Source organism: Apis laboriosa, unplaced genomic scaffold, assembly GCF_014066325.1.
Source record: "Apis laboriosa isolate Shangri-la unplaced genomic scaffold, ASM1406632v1 scaffold202_cov151, whole genome shotgun sequence".
NCBI lineage: Eukaryota > Metazoa > Arthropoda > Insecta > Hymenoptera > Apidae > Apis > Apis laboriosa.
Window position 1 is genome coordinate 834432 of NW_025222291.1, and position 24138 is coordinate 858569.

At 24.0% G+C, this 24138-nt stretch overlaps 6 protein-coding genes across 8 annotated transcripts; 3 read left to right on the plus strand and 3 right to left on the minus strand.

Moving 5' to 3' along the window:
- The first annotated feature begins 74 nt into the window (after positions 1–74).
- Positions 75–1920, plus strand: LOC122712474 (NEDD8-activating enzyme E1 catalytic subunit). Its single transcript, XM_043932186.1, has 5 exons — positions 75–228; positions 323–589; positions 691–1051; positions 1130–1459; positions 1530–1920. The coding sequence occupies exons 2-5, from the start codon at positions 342–344 to the stop codon at positions 1908–1910; spliced, it is 1320 nt and encodes a 439-aa protein (XP_043788121.1). The 5' UTR covers positions 75–228; positions 323–341; the 3' UTR covers positions 1911–1920.
- A 1639-nt stretch (positions 1921–3559) lies between these two features.
- Positions 3560–6757, minus strand: LOC122712469 (proliferation-associated protein 2G4). The gene is made up of 7 exons (XM_043932169.1): positions 6673–6757; positions 5413–5647; positions 5145–5307; positions 4882–5061; positions 4557–4805; positions 4323–4469; positions 3560–4243 (listed from the first exon to the last, which is right to left on the minus strand). The coding sequence occupies exons 1-7, from the start codon at positions 6755–6757 to the stop codon at positions 4139–4141; spliced, it is 1164 nt and encodes a 387-aa protein (XP_043788104.1). The 3' UTR covers positions 3560–4138.
- Positions 6758–7265: 508 nt separating this feature from the next.
- LOC122712481 (eukaryotic translation initiation factor 4B) lies at positions 7266–10504 on the plus strand. 2 transcript variants are annotated; one of them, XM_043932195.1, is made up of 12 exons: positions 7266–7375; positions 7591–7719; positions 7957–8138; positions 8230–8337; positions 8421–8634; positions 8716–8964; positions 9027–9252; positions 9328–9379; positions 9453–9558; positions 9651–9747; positions 9819–9879; positions 9968–10504. In XM_043932195.1, exons 1-12 carry the CDS (start codon positions 7366–7368, stop codon positions 10034–10036), a joined length of 1503 nt encoding a protein of 500 aa, XP_043788130.1. In that variant the 5' UTR covers positions 7266–7365; the 3' UTR covers positions 10037–10504. The 2 variants fall into 2 exon arrangements, with proteins under 2 accessions (XP_043788130.1, XP_043788131.1); XM_043932196.1 differs by having other exon boundaries at positions 7321–7378; positions 7593–7719.
- Positions 10505–10721: 217 nt separating this feature from the next.
- LOC122712480 (exocyst complex component 6B) lies at positions 10722–15578 on the minus strand. 2 transcript variants are annotated; one of them, XM_043932194.1, is made up of 13 exons: positions 15205–15578; positions 14642–14807; positions 14284–14570; positions 14064–14166; positions 12956–13195; positions 12716–12883; positions 12553–12624; positions 12316–12450; positions 11858–12228; positions 11561–11795; positions 11336–11477; positions 11032–11218; positions 10722–10953 (listed from the first exon to the last, which is right to left on the minus strand). In XM_043932194.1, the coding sequence occupies exons 1-13, from the start codon at positions 15270–15272 to the stop codon at positions 10827–10829; spliced, it is 2301 nt and encodes a 766-aa protein (XP_043788129.1). In that variant the 5' UTR covers positions 15273–15578; the 3' UTR covers positions 10722–10826. The 2 variants fall into 2 exon arrangements, with proteins under 2 accessions (XP_043788129.1, XP_043788128.1); XM_043932193.1 differs by lacking the exon at positions 15205–15578 and adding an exon at positions 14911–15071.
- A 547-nt stretch (positions 15579–16125) lies between these two features.
- On the plus strand, positions 16126–17915 carry LOC122712482 (RNA-binding protein Rsf1). The gene is made up of 3 exons (XM_043932197.1): positions 16126–16279; positions 16557–17140; positions 17591–17915. Exons 2-3 carry the CDS (start codon positions 16563–16565, stop codon positions 17616–17618), a joined length of 606 nt encoding a protein of 201 aa, XP_043788132.1. The 5' UTR covers positions 16126–16279; positions 16557–16562; the 3' UTR covers positions 17619–17915.
- A 1246-nt stretch (positions 17916–19161) lies between these two features.
- On the minus strand, positions 19162–22586 carry LOC122712457 (centromere/kinetochore protein zw10 homolog). Its single transcript, XM_043932148.1, has 10 exons — positions 22420–22586; positions 21897–22099; positions 20992–21796; positions 20766–20914; positions 20593–20693; positions 20350–20525; positions 20058–20264; positions 19839–19976; positions 19641–19774; positions 19162–19422 (listed from the first exon to the last, which is right to left on the minus strand). The coding sequence occupies exons 1-10, from the start codon at positions 22454–22456 to the stop codon at positions 19207–19209; spliced, it is 2166 nt and encodes a 721-aa protein (XP_043788083.1). The 5' UTR covers positions 22457–22586; the 3' UTR covers positions 19162–19206.
- Between the last annotated feature and the right edge of the window lie 1552 nt (positions 22587–24138).

Consider the following 24138-nt stretch of genomic DNA (forward strand, 5'->3'; position numbering starts at 1 on the left):
TACATATATCAATTTTATATACATATTTAAATCAACATATTTATAAAGAAAATAACATACATTAATATTCTTCAGATATTTCTTAAAAAAAAAAGTGATTCAAGAAAAAAAAGGATTATAAACTATATTAAAAATTTTTTAAAACTGCTTTAAAGTGATGCACTGTTGTAATTATTTTATACATCTAGAAGTGATAGTTTGGCGTCGCTACTGTTATTGACATAAATGATAAGTACTTTGAACATAATGAATGTCTGAACTATATAGGTTATAAAGTATTAAAATGTTTAATTAATATTTATTTAAAAGTGATTTATAATATATTTTAACAGTATTTAAAAATGGGTTCCGATCATATGCATAGACGATGGAGTAATTTACGAAAAGTACTAGAAAGATCGGGTCCTTTTTGTAGACCAGATTTTGAACCATCGACAGAAACTTTACAATTTTTATTAGATAATTGTAAGATTCTCGTTGTTGGAGCTGGTGGTTTAGGATGTGAATTACTTAAAAATTTAGCATTAATGGGATTTAGACAAATTCATGTAATTGACATGGACACCATTGAATTATCTAACCTTAATCGGTACGAAAATATGCGATAATTTACCAAAATATTTCTTATTAAGTTTTGTTAAGATATTTTTTAAAAAAAAATATGAAAAATTTTACCAAAAAAAATTGCAGGCAATTTCTTTTCCACCATAAAGATATTGGTTCATCAAAGGCAGAAGTAGCTGCAAAATTTATTAATAATAGAATTCCAGGCTGTAATGTTATATCTCATTGTTGCAAAATACAAGATAAAGATGAAGAATTTTATAGACAGTTTCACATAGTAATTTGTGGTTTAGATTCAATAGTTGCAAGAAGATGGATTAATGGCATGTTATTATCATTGTTAGTTTATGAAAATGGAGAATTAGATCGATCAAGCATAATACCAATGATTGATGGAGGTACAGAAGGTTTTAAAGGAAATGCAAGAGTAATACTACCTGGTTTGACTGCTTGTATTGAATGTACTTTAGATTTATATCCTCCTCAGGTAAATTTTCCCAGTATGTTTTTTTAATTGATATAATATAGTTTTTCTTTCTTGAATTATCATTATATTGGAATATAGGTCACATATCCATTATGTACAATAGCAAATACTCCCCGTCTACCAGAACATTGTATAGAATATGTAAAAATAATTCAATGGCCAAAAGAAAATCCATTTGATTGTGCAATAGATGGTGATGATCCTCAACATATAAACTGGATTTATGAAAAATCTAATGAAAGAGCAGCACAATTTGGAATACAAGGCTTAACATATAGATTAGTGCAAGGAGTAGTAAAAAATATTATACCTGCTGTAGCATCTACTAATGCTGTTATTGCTGCAACATGTGCTACAGAGGCATTTAAACTTGCTAGCAGTTGCAGTGCTTCATTAAATAATTATATGGTATTGTTATTTTGATTTATTATAATTGTAAAAATAAAACATAATATGCAAATAATTTCTTTTTGTGAAGGTACTCAATAATATAGATGGAATTTATACTTATACTTATGAAGCTGAAAAAAAAGAAGACTGTGTTGCATGTAGCCAAGTTCCAAAAGAAATCGAAATTAATAATCCTAAATTTAAATTAAAAGATTTGATAGAACTTTTATGTGAGAGACCTGACTTGCAAATGAAAAATCCAGGTCTGACAACATACATTGATGGAAAAAATAAAACATTGTATATGCAAACTGTAGCAAGTATCGAGGAAAGAACTCGTGAAAATTTAACGAAAACGCTAATAGAACTGGGACTTAGAAATGACAGTGAGATAAATGTTGCTGATATTACTACTCCTAATACAATTGTGTTAAAATTGAAATTTTTGTATTGTAATATAGATATATGATAATCACATAGAAAAATTCATTTTTTTTTCATAAATTTATGATTATAAATCATATATATTTACAGTACTTATATTGCTTTTTTTGTCAATTTAAAAAAATAATGTTGAGATAAAAAAATTCATTAACATTATTCTTCTCAAAATAATAAAAATAAAAATTTCTTCAATCTATCATTCTTTCATGAATCTATAAATATAATGGATGATGTTATTTTGAACGTTACTTTTAATATATTGATTCTAATTTCATTTAATTAATTGGTATTGCTATTCTTTTATAGTACTAATCTTTTTTTGACTATTCTTATATATAACAGAAGCAAATATTAAAATTATATTAGTTTATACGACATACCTGTTATATTAACAATAAAGACACAGCTGCAAATATGATTTTATATTTCTGATGTTTTGCTTTTCATTTCTTCACATCAGAGATTATATATTATAGAAAAATTAGTAAGATATATTATTCATAAAATTCTATCTTTTTTGATCATTAATTTTTAGTCAATAAATTTTGTAGATTTTTTAGAAATAGACAATATCTTACAGATGTATTACTATTTTGTATGATTATTTTGAAAGAGAAAAAAGGAGCAATATAATGATTCTCGAAATATGCACGTGTCAAAATACTTGTTAGCTTGTCATTAATATTTTTTAATAACAATTTCTCTTTCATACCACCATATTAAATTTTAAGTATGAAATTTGTACACAGTCCTTTTTTGCCTTATATAAACATATGTATCATATATTGATAAATTATTTGTAATGAATTTTTTTTATATTTATTTCAATTAATGTAATGTTTTATTAAAAATTTTATTAAAAAGAAAATACCATCTAAATAAATACAATCTTTCTATATTTGATACTATCTATATTTATAATAAAAATATTAATAAATATTTTTTAGTACATATTTATTGTATTTTTATTATATAAATATAAATAATATAAAATATAAAAAGATAGTTTAATTAGAGCAAATGAAGGACAGTGCACAATAATCTAAGACATCTTTTGTTTTACAAGCACACTCGGTAACATTCGACATATGCACAACTTGAGTAGAAAAAATATCTAGAACAAATACATTATCTATCTTCCTTATATAAAACTATCATTACATTGTATCAATATTTCATAATTTCCGCCTTTTTATCTCGATAAGACCAAAAATCTTTTGCTCTTAGATAATCCTTTTTCATTCACTTGAATGTGAATAACATAAAATGCTCCTATGATCATTTGAGTAATATTTACTCTCAATATTATTTTACTTCAGTAAAATTGCATAAAGTCAAAATGAATAAGAATAAAAAATTTTTTGACGGTTGGGAAATTCTTGCAACGAAACACTTCGAAGTTCATTGGCATTTCATTGTTTATACGGAATTCCAATATGGACATTCTAATTCCAATTGTACAATTAGAAATCAGATTTTTTTTATGATATTGGTTATTCATTCACTAGACACAAGATGCACAAAATCACATAGTGTAAAACTAGCATCAGGGTCAAAGTGAATTATCACGTTCGGCAGTGCATTCAGAAACTGTAGAACGTATTAATATCTGTTAAAATAGTTTCGTTAGCATAATTAAGTAGACATTCAGCATGAAATAATTTTGTAAAAACATTTACAAAATCAAAATCATATTTTATTGGTTTCTTTTACGAAACACAGTATGAATGCACGTGCGATTCACTTTCTGGCTCAGTCGAATTAAGTTGCACAAGTCATTATATTTCGACCATTATTTGCAAAATAGATTTCATGTGCTTGAAATGTAATACATTAGCTGCAAAATGACTTATGAATAATTATTGTTTAGTGTATAATAATACCATGGTCCATGAAAAAGATACTCCAGTATAAAAACATAAGTGTCAATAAGTGGTGGCATAATAAGTGTCGTAAAGTTCGATTCATTCAGGGCAGAACTCGACACTTTTTTTAAACTAATATAGATACGGACACTTCCTGAATTAAGAAATGTAAATATAGTTATGTAATTAAACAAACAATAATATGGGTATAGTAAATATATAATGATATAAAGAATCACAATTTATCAATGGCTTTCCAATCAAAGGAAAAATGTTTAAGGTACAGTGACGCTGAAAAGTGTCTAATTTCTGCTCTGAAGCTGCTCAACCAAGAATAACGTAAAGTACACGATGTTAATACGTTATAAAGAACGTTAAAATGGTTGTGTTAGGCCTTAGCATCAACTTCCATTGTCACTTCACCTGCAGCTTTCTCGGCCTTCTTTCTCATCCTTTTTGTAGTTCTCGGATGAACTGAGGTATACAAAAGTGTCTATGATCAAAATGGTTAGTTAATAAAAAAATTCATAAAAAAAGAAACAATTAAAAAAAAGATAATATTCGATTTATACCTTCAATTCAGGATCTTTGACAATATATTCTGATTGATAAATATCAAGATCTAAAGGAATTCCGGTAATTTTATGTTGTCGATTGTGCATTAATAGTACTGTAAATTTAAATTGTGCAGCAAATTCATTTGGTTTTTCATATAGTACCTAGAATATGAATTATAATATAATAATGAATTATAATAAAATCTTATGATAAAGCATGAAAATTATATATAATTAATAGAAACTCACTTGGAATGGTTCAATCAACCTATGATTTACGCATTCCACAACTGCCATTTTTGCTTTCTTCTCATCTTCAAAAGTACGTAGATTAAATGGCATAAGACCATGTTTATGAGTGACTTCAGAGTAAAACATACGTGATGCTTTTAATTTCAATTGATATGTTTCCTCTGTTTTTTTAAATATAGTAACTCGAGTGTCTTGTTCTCGACCTACTCCTTCGCCAGTACTAACCAGCACATCCATGGCATATACCTGAATCCATATGGATTTTTTCTTTGTTTTATTTGATTACATATTATTATTATATATAATATTAATTTAATTATACCTCATATGCTTCAAGAGTATATTTTTCATGTTCTTTTTTTTGTGCATCATTTGGATTTTGAATGATAGTTTTTTCTCCATCTATTTTAAATTGTTTCAATTGATGGCTTAACATTCCTTCAATTGGTTTACATTTGTATACATCACAAATCTTTTCTACTGTCTCTGTTATTGTATAAGTCTATAAATAGAAGACAAAATTACATAAAGGTTTTTTCTTAAAAATTAAACATTTTATAAATATAAAATATGTACATAACGTACCTCTGTACCTGGCTGTAAAAGCCTAAGTGCAGCTTGTGATGCAAAATGTGCAGCTAACACTACATCTGCTTTTCTACCAGTAACTTTTTTTGTTGGTGAAGAACCTATAACAATAGTATGTGCTACAACTGCTATAAAGCCATCAACATGTGCTCCAAGATCTCTAAAAATACAAGTTATTATTTAAAAATTAGAATTTTTAAATAAACATTATATTTATATTTATATTACATTATATTTATATTATATTTATATATCATAAACTTACACTTTTACCATATCTTCATCTTTAAGAATAAGATCTGGTTCGCTTGCAATTGGTGAAAAATGACATATGCAATTATTAACAGATATGCATGTAGGAAAAGCAATTCCTTTCTTCAATTCTTTTTCTTTCTTAAAAACTTTACTAGTTTCATCCAATATTAATTTATCTCCAAACTCACAAATTTCTCTTACAGATGCTCCAGCAACACATTTATCTAAAACTTGTTTTAATACCCCTAAAATTATAAAATGATAAAAATTTATTATTAAACTATTAAAATTATTAAATTTTTATAATTTATAATTTATAATTACTAATTAATATTTTAAGCATTATATACAATGGAATATTTTAAATATTATTATAATGAAAATAAGATACACATATATATAATATTAAATGTATTGTATTAAATGTATATAATATTAAAAACAAATTTAATACTTTGCAAAATGTTAAAAGATATCAAAATTTTCTTCATAATAAAATACTACAAAAAATTCAAAAAATCTTTAATATATTTTATTTTTTTTATATATAATTTTCATTTTTATTTTTTACGAATTAAAAAAAATACTAATTTTTATCGTAAATATATTCGTATTTTGTTTCGACAAAAAGTTATAGTTACCAATTTGTTTCGTAAAATATTCATTTTTAATTTTTTTCCACTTTTATTTTTCAAGAAAAATACAAAAAAATTAAGAATCGATGACCTATTTATATGTAAAATTTGAAACAAACCCATTTCAGTTAATTTTATGGACATTTTAAATATAGGTTTTAGTCAACATATAAAAATATAATTAGATATATTATTCAAACAATAATAAAAAATAAAACAAAAATGCTCATATAAAAATATTCAATATAAAGGTTTTCATTGAATAATAAAGTCTATTCTTTTTATGGAAATGGAAACACATTGATATAGAAATACAAGCGAATTATGGTTCCTAATAAGATTGTTACGTTGCAATAATGATATAAAATAAGCATTTTTTGATATTTTATAATAAAAATATAGTAATTTCTTGTAGATCAATCTTTAAGAAAGTATAAAATATTCAATGCATCCATAAAATATTAAAATGTAATAGTCAATGCTATCTATCCCACATGGTAAGAAAGCCCGGCATTAGCGCGCCACATTCCATATGGCTAGGCAGAAAATATGACATTAAGGAGCCTGTGCATGAATCAGGCAATTTCACTTTTGTTTGACAGGCTTCATTAGTGAACATTAAGTCGTTTTCTTACGATTTACGATGTCACCGGCCATTTTATACTTGGTGACAACGATGTCTTCGGCGATGGTCCTTTCTGTCTCCTCTTTATCCGCCATGTCTTCAGCACACTATGTTACGATCACGTGACTTAGAGCCTCTTTGCAGTTGCTTCCTGTAACAACGCTACTCACTCTTAAGTTAACCATGTGTTCCGAAATTTTCTATGAATGATCTCTATTGGTTTCTTTTAATTAAAAATTGCAAAAAATACCATCTTAATTATATATTAATTATATTATACTTTTAATAATAATTATATTTTTAATAACTTTTATTTTTATGATTATGAATATTTTTTTTACATTAATATATAAATTTTAAATAATACAATATTATTTTATATTCATATTTCTGTATAAATTTATAATTAATAATATTAAAAAATTCAAAAAATTTGATTAATATTTTTGGTAAAAGAATATAATAATAAAAATGAATAAATATTTTTAATCATTACTGTAACAATTTTAAATTATTTGTATATTTCATTTATATAGAATATTTACATAAATGCATAAACTTTCTATCTGAATTTGTAATATTTAATGTTGGTTGACTTGCATCTTTCTAAAACATGTTTCATGCCTTATGGATCCTGAGGTTGGTCGTGTGGTCTATTGGAACGCGGATTTGATTTGCATTACTTTAAATTCGAGTCGTAACCATGTCTTCAGGTAAACATTTCTATCAAATAAAATTAAACTATTAATACTTCGATTATTTGAGAATATTTTCGATATGAAAAATTATAATATTATTCTACTTTTATTATTTTTTTACGACATAACCAAACTTTTTACAAAACGCAGCATGCTTTCAATATTGCATTCTTATATATTGAAAATTTTTTTAAAAAATGTTAGCTTTTATCTACGTTTATTTTTATCAGGTAAAAAAGGAAAAAAGAAGAAGTGTAAAACTGTTGATTTAATGTCATTTTTGGCTGATGGGGGTGGAACACCCACTGTGCCAGTAAAACCATTCAGCAGTTGGATTGATGAAATGGAAGAAGAACATGGTATAAAAAATTTACATATTCTTCTGATTTTTTACATATTTATTTTTAAAATTTTATATACATATATATATAATGTATACATATATGTATACATTTATGTATATACATATATGCATATACATATATATTAATTAATTTATTTTATAAATATATATTTATATACTACTTAATTTAAAATTTTTATTGAATATAATTTAAAATAAATATCTAAAATATATCAATTATTATTATTTACAGAAGGGTTTTCATCAAGAAGTAGCAAAGAGCCAGTAGTTTTACCCACTGCTCCAAGAGCTGCAAGAGGTCCTCGTGTTGCAGATGAGGATATTCCTACTAATCCACCTTATGTAGCATATCTTTCAAATCTACCATATGAAGTGGATGAAACATATTTAACAGAATTTTTTGCAAATATGAAGGTTAGTATCTTAACAATTTTTTTTTATTAAATATTAATAAACCATTGACTTTATGCTAGTTTATGCTAACTTGAATTATCACTTTCTTTAGATTTCTAATATACGTTTGCCAAAAGATTCTAATAAATTGAAAGGATATGGATATGTTGAATTTGAAGATCGTCAAAGTTTGATTGATGCTCTTTGTTTATCTAATACAGTAAGTTTAAAAACTTATATTTGTAACATGAAACATTTTACATCAAAATAACCACTTATCAATTATTGTACAATATTGCTTAGCCTATGAAGACAAGAAGAGTACGAATTGATGTTTCAAATAGTGTTAATGATGATCGTCGTGGAGGTCGAATGAGCCGTGATAATCGTAGAGATACTTATGATGATCCTGAACGTACATCTGGAGACTGGAGAAGTGGTCCACGAGATGAAAATTTGACTTCAGAAGGAGATTCATATCGAAGTCGATATGATAATAGAGATAGAAGAGATGAAAGTATGTTTATATTATATTAATTCTTGCATGTATTTATAATTCATTTAGATAGAAAAACTAAAATTAATGTATTTTATCTAGGTTCTGATTATGATAATAAACCTGGTGCATGGCGTGAAAGTAGTGACAGAGGAAGACCAACATTCAAAGATAGAGGTGGCTTTAGAGATGAAGATAGGGATAGAGATTGGCCACGTTATGATAGAGATAGTAGAGATCGAGATGGTGGAGATAGAGGAAGTAGTTTTGGTCCGCGTCGTAATTATGGAGATTCTGATTGGGATCGTGATGGTCAACGTAGACAAGGAAAGCCTCCTACAGAAAATAAACGTAGGTATTACTTATGATTATATTCAATAAAATATATAAAAAATTTCTTTCAATTATTATAGCTGAACCAAGGACTAGGCCGAAATTACAACTTCAGCCTCGTACAAAACCTATTGATCCTATTATTGTAAAAGAAGAACAACAATCTGCAGCTCAAACTGCTGCTATACCTGCTTCATCAACAAATATATTTGGTGCTGCAAAACCTGTAGATACCACTGCCAGAGAAAGAGAAATAGAAGAACGTCTTGCAAAATCGTATGCTGAATCAAAATCCAAAGAAGACGGGTATAAGAAACATAAAAATTGTTTATATTTTTAAATTATTAATTTTAAAATATTTAATAATTATTTTTCTTGTAGAGATTCAGAAAAACGTGGTTCTAGAGAAGGTACTTGGGGTAAACGTAATGGAGTAAGTATGTCAATAATTAAAATTTTATGATATATATCGTATTATTTCATTTATTATATATCATTCTCATTAGGAGGGTCGCGATGAAAGAGAAAGAGGTCGACAAACTTGGCGATCGGAAGACGACAGAAGTCGACGAAATGAAAGATCGGCACCACGAAATCATCCTATTCATTCTGGTAAATATGATTTAATATAATTATAAATAAATAAATCCAAAATAATTTATATCATATTACTTAATATCACTTAAGATTTTTTAAATATTTAGATCAATATGGAGATTCTAAAGGTCAGCCTTCTTCCCGTGGTGGACGACCATCTTCAAGAGGTCCTCCACGATCAAATGATATTCGTGGTGGAGATAGGTAATAATCAAATAGAAATACTATTTAAAAATAAATTCATGTTATCGGATTAAATTGCATTATATTTACAGAGACCGAAGAGAAAAAGACGATATTAGTAGGATGCCAAAGGCAAAGGATGAGCAAGCTCCAGTAAGTAGAAAAATCTTTTTAAATAATTTTAGTAAATAATTGTAAATGTTAATTTTAATAAATAATTATAAATCACTTTTTATTTCAGAATTTTGTAGCTTCCAATAAATATTCTATGCTACCTGATGATGTGGATCCTGACAATATTGATGATTAGTCCTAATCATTATATATCATCCATTAAATTGTGCCACATGCATCATAATTAGTCTATATATGCATATTATTAATTTGTTTTACCTCTACTAAATACTTATCGAATTGATTCACGAATCAAACTCTAAGCTCTTGGTATTATTTTACAGGAATTATTGTTGATTTATATTTAATCTATTTTATTACTCGTAATATAATTATCTATCTACATATGTATTTACTTTATATTTCAATATCAATGTTCAGCATCATTAAATCGATGTGAAAATTCGGATAACTTTAACGAATTATATTGATTTCTTTAATATTTAATTTTGAAGATAATTACATCTGTAAGACTTAGGAATTGGGACTTTATACATCATATTTTATTCACTGTACAGTTATTGTACAATATGTAACTCATTTACATGTAAAATAATAATGCAAATTTAGGAGGAAAACAATTAAATTAAAATAATAAGTGTAATGGGAATTTATTGATGTATTACATTCTATTGCCTGAAATTCAAATGAAATTGTTAATATATTATATAATTATAAAAAAAAATGATGATAACATAAATATCAGAAAATTGATATCATAAGCACAATAAACTATAAGACGACAGTACGAAAATCAATATGCATGTTAATAATCATTGTATCATGATAATAAGGAATCATATGTGATTGATCAATCGAAATTTTGTCACAATTATTTTATTAATAATATGTTTTTAAATATGTTTTATATATTAAAAATTATATATTTACAATCTCTTTGAGGTATATACATAATGACTTTGAGTTTATTGTTGTTGTGTCGTTTGTGCTAATTGACGTAATTGTTTCAATACAGTTTCTAAAAGCTTTTTTTTATCTCGTTCACTTTTCTTTAATACAGAAAATACTGTTTTTTTATCGGATTCTTTTAATCTGTAAGTATAATATTTTTAAGATGTAAATAATGACAATAGTGCATTATTTTACAACATAAAAAAATATGATACATACTTCTCTAACAAAAGTACAGCCATATTTGGAGTTACTAAATGATATTTACTTGATTCATGGCCATAGTCATGAAAATAAGTAGGCCAGTCCCAACTCATAAATAAGTCCAGTAATTGTCTTAACTGTGCAAAATGTTGGAGTAAGATACCTTCGGGTAAACCAGAAACAGGTTCCGAGGCAGCAAATTCTAAAAATTAAAAAATTTTTTTAGAATAGTATATTCGAATCAATTCAATATCGCCACAAAATATTTTGTAATCATATGTTGTACGTTTTATTTAAGAATAAAAAAAAAAATACATACGCTCACATTGTATTGTATCTAAATTGACTTGTTGAAGAGCACCCATAGATATTTGTTTTACGTCTTCACTAACTAATATTCCTAATATAGATTTTGCTATATGAGAACAGGCAGATTCACATGCAACTTGTGCAACTTCATCCTGAAATATATTATTTATTTTAATATCTATAAAAAATAAAATAAAAAATATAAAATTTTGTAAATTAATAATATATGTAATACCGGTAAATTAGTAAAACATGTAAAGGTGCTTTGCAGAAATGCTATGAGATCAGTAATAAAACCAGATGCATGCCCTTGAGGTTCTGCCAAATTCCAATCATAGTTTTCCAATTCTAAAAATTCATCAAGTTTATTTTTTAATTTTTCACATATTTGTTTTTCAGCATCATCTCTTGCAACTCTAAACATAGCTGATTCAACATCCATACAACTCAATTGTCCTTCATGTGATGTTCTGTAAAAATATGTATTTATTCATATTATAAAAAAATATTTTTTAAATAATTTATTTATTACCCTGTAATATTTGACACAAATTCTTCCAAATACTTAGTTGATTTTTCAAGATAACCGGTATTTATTATAATTTGAACTACTTGTAGAAGTGCCAATGATGGTTTTCGAAATAATGATGATAAGCATCCACTAAATGTTCTTGTTAATAATAAATTTGTTGATTTGCAAATCATTTCATCTATTTCTGTTTGAGTAAAATTTAAATCTTCGGAAAATTTCAAGCAAGCATAAATGAATTCTTTTACTTGTTGATAAACTTTTGGTACCATATCCGAAAATGGAAATTTTTTAGGAAATTCTATTTTTTGTAACTCCTCATCATGGTACGGGAATAAATCAAGAACGTTATCATATTCTTCTTGTGTTGTTACCTAAAATATATATATATTTTATATATATATATATAATATTAATGTAAATAATATAACAAAACCTTCTATGGTATTATAAAAATATACATGAATTGGTAAAAAACTGTCTTCATCCAAAATATCTCTAAACACTTGAACCCAATGTTGCATTAGAACTTCATTATAATGTACTCGAATTTCTTGTAATAAATCCCAAAGTTGTCCTACTGAATATCCATAATTCTGTTAAAAAAAAAAAAAAAAAAAAAAGAAATAAATAAGAATTATATATTATATTATAATTTTATAATTAATAATAAATTTACAATATTATAAATTACTTACTCTTAATGTTGTATTGAATAGCATTATAAGATTTTTTATTTTTAGAATAAGTGTTGCATCTGTGCAGTAGGCCTAAAAAAATATCTTTTTAATATGATATATTATAATTTGATAATATTTTAATAAAATTATTAAAAATTATTAAAATATCGTTATTACTTACGGAATGAGTACGTAATGCATTTACGATTTTCGATAGTGCCATTTGCCATAATTCATCTAAATAAGTGCGTGTAGCTAAGCTATTACCGGTATTTAAAATATGATCTTCTACTACGAAAAATCCCACAATGCCATGTAAGTATATTTGATAACCATTTATACTTTCATGCTGGAAACAATATGTATCAAAATAACAAAAATTTAAGATACAGAAAATATTTTTGTGAAAATTAATATTTACCATATTAATAGGTGGTTGTAAAACTAATCTAGCTTGCTGTTTTCTTTGTTGCCTATAATATGCTTTAAATGTTTCTCCTTCACGAAGTACTGTATAAATATGCATACAACGATAAACGGGACTAAAATCCATTAAATCTTGAGCGCTTAATTCTTCCTCTGATTCATTTGAATTTGTTATATGCGATCTTTTCTTTTTTCGACCAATAATTTCTGCTTCAACAGTTAACTGTTCTTGTGTCTAAAAAAAGAAAACATATTGTATATATAAAAATTAAATTTTCAAGACGATCATAAAATCTCTCAAATTTATTTGGTAATGGATTATATATTAGATTTATATACAACTTTATACGAAATTTTGGTTCTGTATTTTAACTGAAAAAAATTTGAATAAACTATTTTTTGCATATTTTTCTTATTTAAAGAAATACAAAATTTTGAAAAAAATCTGATACATTATAAAATCAAACTTATATTAGAAAATTTTTTTAGATTTTTTCATTATAAATCTTTTAGATGCAAAAAGATTAAAAAGCTAACAAATTTTTAAAAATATAAATTTCATATAAATTTTAAAGCAAGTATTTTTATTTTTGTAATAGCAATTTATTAATATAATTCCCATTTTCAAATGTTTTTATATTATTTTGAATACATTATAATAAATTCAAAATTAATTTTTTATGATATTTCATGCAAAGAATTAATTTTTTAAATATTTTTTTTATTATATATTATGAGATTTTAAATATTTCTACATTAAAAAAAAATAAATTAATAATAAAATAATAAATTAATAAATTAAAGAATATAAATTAATTCCATTAATTAAAAATAAATTTTAAAAAAATTTAAATAAATATATAAGTTTTAATAATATATATAAATCAGAATTTTCACATTTTCTTAAATATGAAGAATATAGCAAAACTGGATAATTCAAATTTTTTTACTTTTAACTATATTTCTAAGTTTTAAGATTGAAAATTGAATGTACAATATTTTCTCAGTAATCTATAACTCTCAATAATTATATAATTTATTACTAAATAAATTTAATTTAAGAACATTTATTTTTCTTAATTTCTATTTTCTTTCTTACTTACATGTCTCATAGCGACTTCACCAATTTTTGGTGAATATTTTCTAATATTTTCTAAAAAGTCTCTTAAATCAGACATGGAAGCATCCTTTATATTTTCACGTAGTCTAAAATTATTGTAATCTGTCAATCACTTAATGTCACTTAATATGTCTGTGTAAATTATTCTTTAGTTACATTCTGCTGTAAAAATAAATAGTTTTTTATCTTATGACACTACTCACTGCGGAATTTGTTGAGTAATTTGTGAAGAAAATCTGTAATTTGTTACTTTTGGTAAATCATGATGTTCTAGTTGTTCCAATGTCTTTAAAGCTGGATAAAATCGTTTATCTTTTAATTGTTTTTGTAACTTTGCATAAGCAGCTAAAACAGGAAGACACATAGTGAGACTATCTACTGCTGCAGCCATATTACTTTCTACTTTACGTGCTTTAACAAGCTCTTCTCCTTTTTCTATTACTTTGGTGGCAGTGGCAGTGATACGTTTATCAAGTTCCAATATCTCAGCCTATAAAAAAATATTTTGTTATCATACATTTTTATTTTATGTATAAAATTAATTTTAAGTTATAAACTAACATTAAGCTGTTGTGCTTGAGAACGAACTTGTAATAGTTCTCTAATTGAATCAATGAAACCTTGATAATGATGATTGCACATTCTCTCAATATCTTTATCATGTGCTTTAATGCGCTCATCAAGTTTTTCCATAAATTTTTGATGTTCGTGGCCATCATAAATTGCTCTAAAAAGGAAATAATAATAATAATAAGAATAATAATGATTGATTTTCATTTTTTTCTGAAATTTTTTTTCCAATAAATGTCTAATAATAATAATAATAATACCTGAAAACAAGGCCTATACTATTAGTATCTGTAGATTCTATTTCATATAAAAGATATTCGTGTTTTGGAACCATAGTTGACAATAGATTGTCAACTTGATTAGTTGACAATCTTGACATAATAAAGTCCTAATTAAATTTTTCTTTATTCTTCTACGGGGGTGCTCACCCCCTTTTCAACCCTTCTAGTGCGCATATGCATGATAAATGTCGCATCTGCGTGAAGGGATAATATTCCAAAAGCGCGTCTTTTAATAAAGTTTTCAATAAAAAAAAACTATTTAATTAAACTTACCGAAAAGTTGGACCCAAATAATCATCTATCGCTTCTATCTCTTGAATAAGAATATCGTATCGTTGCATTTTTATTAAACTCAACTTGACGATTCAAATGAAATGTCAAATTTTAGCAAATAAATTTATATATCTTTATATTAATAATATCAGGTAACTTCCATTTGTTGGATAACAATAAATTATATCAATAAACAAAATAAAATTCTTTGATTTAATTATGACATTTTCGTTATGAAAGTTATGGTTATCCCAATAACATTGTCAATATCGTTTAAACTGCCATCTTCATATAACTATAGTATTACTCTTTTATATATCATGCATACGCATTATATGATGCAATTAAACAAATTTAACGATATATAATATTTTGAATTAAAATGTAATATTTTTTATATCAATCATTTATTATAAATTTATTATATTTAATTCTATAATTTCAGTTATATTTGTATTATTAAATTATTATGAAAATTGATTTTTTGAATTGAATTTTTGGTTACTTAACCAATAATTTATTAAATCAATAGTCAATTGTTTAGAATGTTTAAAATGTTTAAAAATATTTTTATTGTTACAAAATATAATATTTATTTTACAAATAAATTTAAAATATCATGAAATTGTTAAAAATTTTAACTAATTATTGTTTTGTAGTATATTTATATTGTTTTCGATATAATTAGCAACATTAAAAAGTATGAGTACGGTTTACTCAGATAAATTGTTCTATACAAATAAAATATAATGAAAGATTTCATCCATTTGAATGTTTAAATAATTTATTTAGAAACAATTATTACATACTTTATCAAGAGAAAAGTTTCAAATGAGAGAAATCTTCTATTCATATTGTATATTCTCCTAAAATAAATTAATTTATCCGAGCAGACTGTACGTGCATTTGGCGTCTGGGTTGGAGACGCCAAGACATTGGATGCAGTTTCTGTGCACTGTGAACCCCGGTTGATTCTTCTCTATTGATTGTATGTAACAGCGTACTGGATATTCTTTTTCTACTCAATTTTTCGAGAAATTTAGTTAAGAATTGAAAGTTATAAGGGAAAGTACAAGTAAGTACATTGATGTGAAGTTAATAACTATCTGTGAAATCATTGGCGCGCAAGCCTTTGATATGTTACTATTCAAGATTTGTTTTATAGCTAATAAAGAATCCATTGTGAAAATTTATTATCTTAATACATCGAATTATATCATTTCATTAACAATTTTAATAATGAAATAAAATTAAAATATATAGTCGTACACTATTTGTACTCCTTTTGTATTACATATATTAACAAATTTCTCTAAGTGTAAAAACAGTTTTGTGTACCTCTGAATTTTTAGGTAAAAATGACACCAGAAGGATATACGCGTGTTTATGTCGGTGGATTAAATGAAAGTATAAAAAAAGAAGATCTTCAAACAGAATTTGAAAAGTATGGCAAGCTAAACAAAGTTTGGGTAGCATTTAACCCGCCAGGTTTTGCATTTATTGAATTTTTAAATATGAATGAAGCAGAACTTGCTTGCAGCAGTATGAATGGTACAGAAATTATGGGTGCAAAGTTAAGGGTTGAGATTTCACGGGGTAGGGGTCGTGGTGGAGGGAGGGGTGGTATGGGAGGATTCAGAGGAAATCGAGGAGGTGCAGCTAGAGGTTATGGTTCTGCTGCCTCTATTGCATTCAATTATAGAGGAAATAATATGTATGCAGATTATGGAGGTTATTATGCAGGCAAGGGTGGTGGAAATAGAAATAGAGACTATTATGGAGAAGATTATATGACTAATCGTGCCAGTGGGTATGTTACTCGAGATGGATATACACAGGATGTCTATAATAGTGGAGATCCAAATGCTGATTATTATACCAACAAAGGCACTGGCACATCAAGGTATCGAAGTCGTTCCCCAGCTGGTCGTGGCAGGTATTAATAATACCCAGTCCTTGTAAAGTTATATTGTACTTACATGAATTCAATTATGAATGAAATTAATTTCTTAAATGAATTGTTCAAAGATGTAACAACAGTAACAATTGATTTATCTATATTTTTAATGAAAACAAATTTAATCATATTTAAACAAACATAAAAAATTTAGGTTTATTATATAAATATATTGTTAGGTAGATGAATATTTCTAATATCTAAATATTAGATTTATGTTCAAATTTAAATCATTGATTTTTAGCACAAAAAATATTTATATATATTAAAAAAAGAAGCATGATAATATTACCAATTGGCACTTTTATTGCATGTGCAAGTATATTGTGCAATATATACTACAAAAATATACTTTCAATTAATGAAAGATATTCGCCAAATAAAGGCGAAAATTATGTGACATTCTATTTTGCACTTCCATGTTCACAGTCATCGTCATCTTCGTGAATGCACATAAAAGATCTACACTGCATTGCCAATCTGAACTGTGGGCCAATCAACAGCCCATCCTGATGACTACATTTCTATCCAATCTACGCAGCGACCTGTATATAGACAAGAACTACCATTGCAGATCAAGTTGTGCAATATCATTTGTATAGTATACTTTAGTTCTACAGTTTGTAATCATTTTCAGAAACATTACCCATTATTCACAAACAAAATCATTGCAAACTTTATATAACATGAAAATGAATCATGAACGAAATTTGAATCAAGCTATATGAATAGTAGACTAAAGTATTTATATATACAATTTCTATTTTATTTAAATCTGGGGTATTACATATATTTTATAGTTTCAAATAATTTTTTTTTACATATTATTATTATTATTATTATTATTATTATTATTATTATTATTATTATTATTATTATTATTATTATTATTATTATTATTAATATTATTAATATTATTATTATTAATATTATTATTATTAATATTATTATTATTATTAATATTAATATTATTAATATTAATATTAATATTAATATTATTAATTTTAATATTATTATTATTAATATTAATATTAATATTATTATTATTATTTTTTTTTTGTGTACTTTTTTAAGTTTCTTATTATAGAACTGAAGAAAATATAGCTAAAAAAAATTTAACATTATATTATAAAAAGATAAAATCATTCATAATTAATTTTTGTTATTATTAACATTTAATATTAATTGTCTATAATTTTTTATTATTTATTATAGACATGTTCATTATTGATTAATGAGTAGTAATAATATTATTTTAAAAAATGGAAAATTGCAAGGAAAATACTAATTTTAGCCAAATGCACACTACTGCTCGTATATATTGAAATTGTGCAATTTTGCCTTACGAATTTTTATACGGCTTGCAAAATCAAAGTTTAAAAAGCTGCAAAATTGATTTATTATAGATAATTCAAACTATGGCCTTGGAATATATGTGCAGAAATAGTATTGCATTTGGAAACTTTGGAGTATTTATATGGATATTCAAGTGAAAGAAGAAAATTGTGGTAATAATGTTTGCCATTGCTGTAAATGATATGAAATTGGATATCAATTAAATGATTTGCTCTCACTACTATCCACCACCCTGCTTGCCTGCTTGCCTACTTTTTTAGAATTTTCAATATTTATCGATTTCTTATTTGGATTGATAAAAAAATTTGAAAATATTTTGCAATAATCACAATGTTTGAATATCATTGGTATATTCAAAGTTTATACATAACTAATAGGTAGTAATTCGTATTCTAATGAATACATGAAAAAAATGTTTAAATGATGATTTTTATACATTTATATACCCTGTCAATAATTTCGGTAATATTTGGGGTATTAACGTAAGTATTACAATATAAATACAAAAATTTAAAAATTTTAAATAAAAGATATGTTAACATTAACAATATAATCAAGTAACAAATATAACTTAAAATGAATTTAATCATATTATTTTTTCATATCAATTGTTAATATTAATGATAATTTGTTATAAAAATTAATAAATGCAAATCATTTATTTCATATATACATTTTTGAATTTAATATTATTTTATATTAACTAATAAATTCGATCTGCGTTCAGTATTTTGAAACAATGCTCTAATTAATTGTTTGACTTGGGATGCTGTAAATTCTTGTGCTAGTGGTCCTTTACCGCTATCCCATCTAACTTCGATTTCTTTGAGTGATGCACCTAATATTTGAATTAATTCTAAAAATTTTTCCCATTTTTTAACATATTGATAAATCTTTTGATGATCCTAAAAGTATAATATTGTTTTTAATATTATCTTCAAAAAATATTATTTAATTTAATTTTACAAGAATTTTTCTGTGACATTACATATGAAATAATGTTTTAAATTAATTTTAATGTAATTTTTTTATATAGATTAAATTAATAAAAGTTTTTATTTAATGAAAGAAATTAATAAAGAACTAATAAAAAAAAAGTTATATCTTTTTAGTGTGAACTTACCGGAAATATTTGTGGTGCACGCTTAACAATTAAATTAAATAATGTTACTAATTCAGTTGCAACATCAGCTGGAATGTCTTCAACAGATAGTACTCTGATTATTAAATCTTCAATCATTGAATTCATAATGCATCCTAAAATATAGAATTATCAATTAATTAAATATTAAAAAATATAAAACAAAAAATATGAACTGACCTACAGCTCTACAATAAATATTCTCAGGTAATACATCTAGCCAAACAGTTTTCAGTAATTCTAATTGCCTATTACATTGTCTCATTGCACGTTCAGTATTAGGATGCAATTCAGAAGTTTGACCCAATGCAGATAAACCTTATTTGAAATAAAACATTTAAATTATTAATTAAAAAATATAAAAAAAAAATATATTAAAATATATAAGTGAATACTAACCAGATTCTTTAAGAATATCAAAAATAATATTTCGTTGGTATTTCATATGTTCTAAAAAACATGATGATCCAACATCTCTTAATACTAATACTTGATCCGCGAAAGTTAAATTAAGGTTTTGCAAGGATTTCGGTAATTTATCTTTATATTCGAATCCTAATGTGAGAAGATGATGTGCAAGATACATACAATTGTTATGAAACATAGCTAAATAAAACATACATATGATTAAAATAAAAAAGAATATTATTTTTGTTTAGATATTTTATCTATTAAATTATTTGTTTCTTACCAACTTGTTGCGGTATCGTTTCTAAAAATTTTCGATGATGTTCTGGTACCAATCCTGCATACATTTCAAAAAAGTTTCTACACGTATAAAATAATTGTATCGCACACGTATCCGAACTACAACAAGCTTCGTCCAAGATATTTCTTGCAAGATCTAGTATTTCTTTTGCATTTTTACTAAAATATAATTCAAGATATAAATTTTTTTTAACTTCATTAAAAAATTTTGAAATAATTTTAATACCTTATTTGGCATTTTGGAAGCTGAAAAGTATTGTCATTAATTTTTTTATTAACTTTTATTTCATTGTAATCATCTGTATCTTCTAAAAATTCAAATGGTTCCTAAAATTTGTATAAAATTAATAAAAATTTGTATCAAATTTGTATATTTTATTCTAATATAAATGAACTTGCCTGTGGTTCATATATAATAGAATCATGTAAATCTTTCTTCATAATATTTCGTGCTTTTGCTAATAAATCTTGACAAATTTTTTTTATAAACAGTTTATCAATATCCTTTGTATATTCTGATAAAAAAAGTTGATCATTTGTAATAAAGCCTAAAATATTGAATATTGATTGTTATAATTATATTTAATTTTAAAAAAATGAAAAAAAAAACTTACAAATTTCCTACCAATTTTAACCAAGAAGTATTGAAAATCATTGATTGCTTGGACAATAGGTGTGAAATTTTTTAAATCGGCGCTTGATGTTGGTGTAATTCGTGAAATACAATCATTCTTTAACGATATTGACAATTGTTCAAGCAAATGAGGTTGTATTCCTTTCAGGAATGTTTCATCATCATAAATTGTAAATTGAAAATGCTGATGAAGAAACTTAAACAATAATTCCAAATTATATAGCACACTTTTATAACCACATGATTTCTTTTTTTTAAATATTTCAACTGTGAAAACTTTTTCATCAATTACATATACAGAACAATCGTCATTAATAATTGGATTAATTATATAATCCATAAGTGTTATTGAAAATTTATGCAAATGATTTGAGAGATTATCAATATGATGCAAACTTTGAATTAAATCTTGTATATCATCGAATTCATTTTTTATACTTAATGAAACAGCTTTTGCATTTTGATCATCAATACCTGTCCAACAAATTCGTTCATGTAATAATGACGATGTATCAGATAAAAAAGATGTATAAAGATTTAAATATTCTTCTTCAATTGCTGTATAAATATCAAGATCACGTAAATCAGTTTGTGAATTGTACAAAATAGTTTGCATATGACATAATGTTTTAGCTACTTTCACATATAGTTTTTCTTCTTGATAATTTTTAATAGATTTAATACATTCATGTAAATTTAAAAGTTGATTAGAAAGTTGTAACATAATATTTGATTCTTTTAATGCTTGAGAAAGAGTTTTTAATTCTTTTGTGGAACCAGATAATTCTATTTTGACCTGGAATAAATAATATAATATGATATAACTTATGATATAATTTTAACAATTTTAACAATTTATATTTTACATTTTTAATATTATATTTTATTAAACATACATGATCATCTATTCTCTTTTGCAATGCATTCATTTCCTCAAATAATTTTTCTCCTTTTAATACCAAATGTTGATCTCTTGTAAGTTTTGATGTAAATTCAACATAATTATCATCCATGAAATCTTTGACATCATATTTTAATTTTGTTATTTCTTTCTGTATTTCTGATATCTTTTCATGTAAATTAATTTTTTCTAATTTTCCTAATAAAAAAAACAAAAAACATTTTAATTTTTTATAAAACACTTTTTATTTTTGAAATATAAATAAAAATCACAAATTATATTTAAGAAATATTTATTTAAGAACATATAGAAATTAATGATAAGATAATATAGAAATTAATATATTTTTTATATACATTTAAACTTTTTCGTAACTAATTTTATATTTTATAGTTTTCATATTAGTAATATTATTAGTATGTAATATTATTAGTAATATTATTAGTATATTAGTAATATTATTAGTAATTAATATAATTACATTTGACTATATCATATATTACATTTTGTATACATACCTGCTGTAACTAATACATCAGTTAAAAATGATGTCATGTTGATAAAATTTTTTTCAAATATTTAGATTATTAGAATTAAAGATTAGCTAATTGTTTCACTATTAACTTAATATTAAATATATCTAATTTGTATAATAATATTTATACAATATTAAATTGCAAAAAAATAAAATAACCTGCACGAATTTATATAACATAAATTAATGCAGCTGATGATAATGCATTACCATAAACTATAGAATATATAGATATAAAATAGATTTATCATCTATCATCTAATGACATATTGATATGTCAGTAAATAATTGTAAATAAAAATAAAAAATATGTATAGAAATATATATTATACAAAAATTATATATTATATATATATTTATTATTATATATATATTATATATATATAAAAATATAAAAATTATTATTATTTGGATATATAATCTAATGGATATATAATTAAATTTTATTATATATATCAGATATATCTAAATTTATTTATATATATAATTATAGCTAATATATAATTATAAGTGTTAATATTTATGCAATATAGACAATAATTTTATGAAAATTTTTTCATAAAATAAAATTTCATAAAAAAATAAAAATAATAAAATAAATAAAACATATTAATAAAATTGTTATAAAAAAAAATATAATATAACAATAAAAACATATAAATTTTACAAAACAAATATAAATAAAATAAATAGTGAGAGAAGAATAAAAATTAAGAAATTAATGCCATTTTTAAAATATTACAGATAAAATAAATATAAAAAAGAAGAGTAAATAGGAGAAGAATAAAAATGAATAAAAATTGACTATTAGAGTTATTTTTGAATGCTAAAGATATTCTTAAAAAGTTGGTAAAATGGGAATTGATTAACAATGCCATTTTTCGAATGTCAAAAGTATTCTAAAAACATTCAAAAGATGGCTCTGATGATCAATTTTTACTCTATTTTGTTTTCTTTTTATATTTATTTCATCTATAGCATTACATATATGGCGCATATTTCTTAATTTTTTACTCTATCTCTGTCCTTTTCTTATTATACTTTCTTGTTTATATTTTGCGAAATTTATACCTTCAAAAAAGTTCCGATATTTGATTAATTTTATTATTATTTTATCTAAGTAAACAATTAATTGTATATAATTAATATCTAATATCTAATTGTAATTAATTAAATAATAAACCTAAATTGAATATAATTCTAAATTATAATCATATTAATTTTTTGCATGATTGATTACGAAAATATCTTATTTCTAATTTGAACAACATTTGTTACCATTAAGTAGCGCCATTATTGTCAACTATTATATTTTTCGAAATCATTTTTTTGAAGAAGTAGTAAGAATTTTATCTTTTTTTTCTTTTTTATCTATTTTTATGTTTTATGTTTTAAAAATATTAATCATTATTAATATATAGTTTATTAATATAAAACGTGTTTAAAATAAACGTGTTTAAATTGCTTTAATTTGAATAAAGTTTTAAAATTATGTTTAATAATTATATTTTTGAAATATTTTATGAAGTTTACGAATTAAAAATTGTTTGAAAAAGCATTATAATCAATATTATAAGAATCATAGAAATATAAATAATTTAATTATTTGAAATGTCTATATATAAATTAGTATTTTAAATATTTAGACTAATAAAATATTTATAAAATAGTTTTTTTTATAAATTTAATTTTTTTATAAATT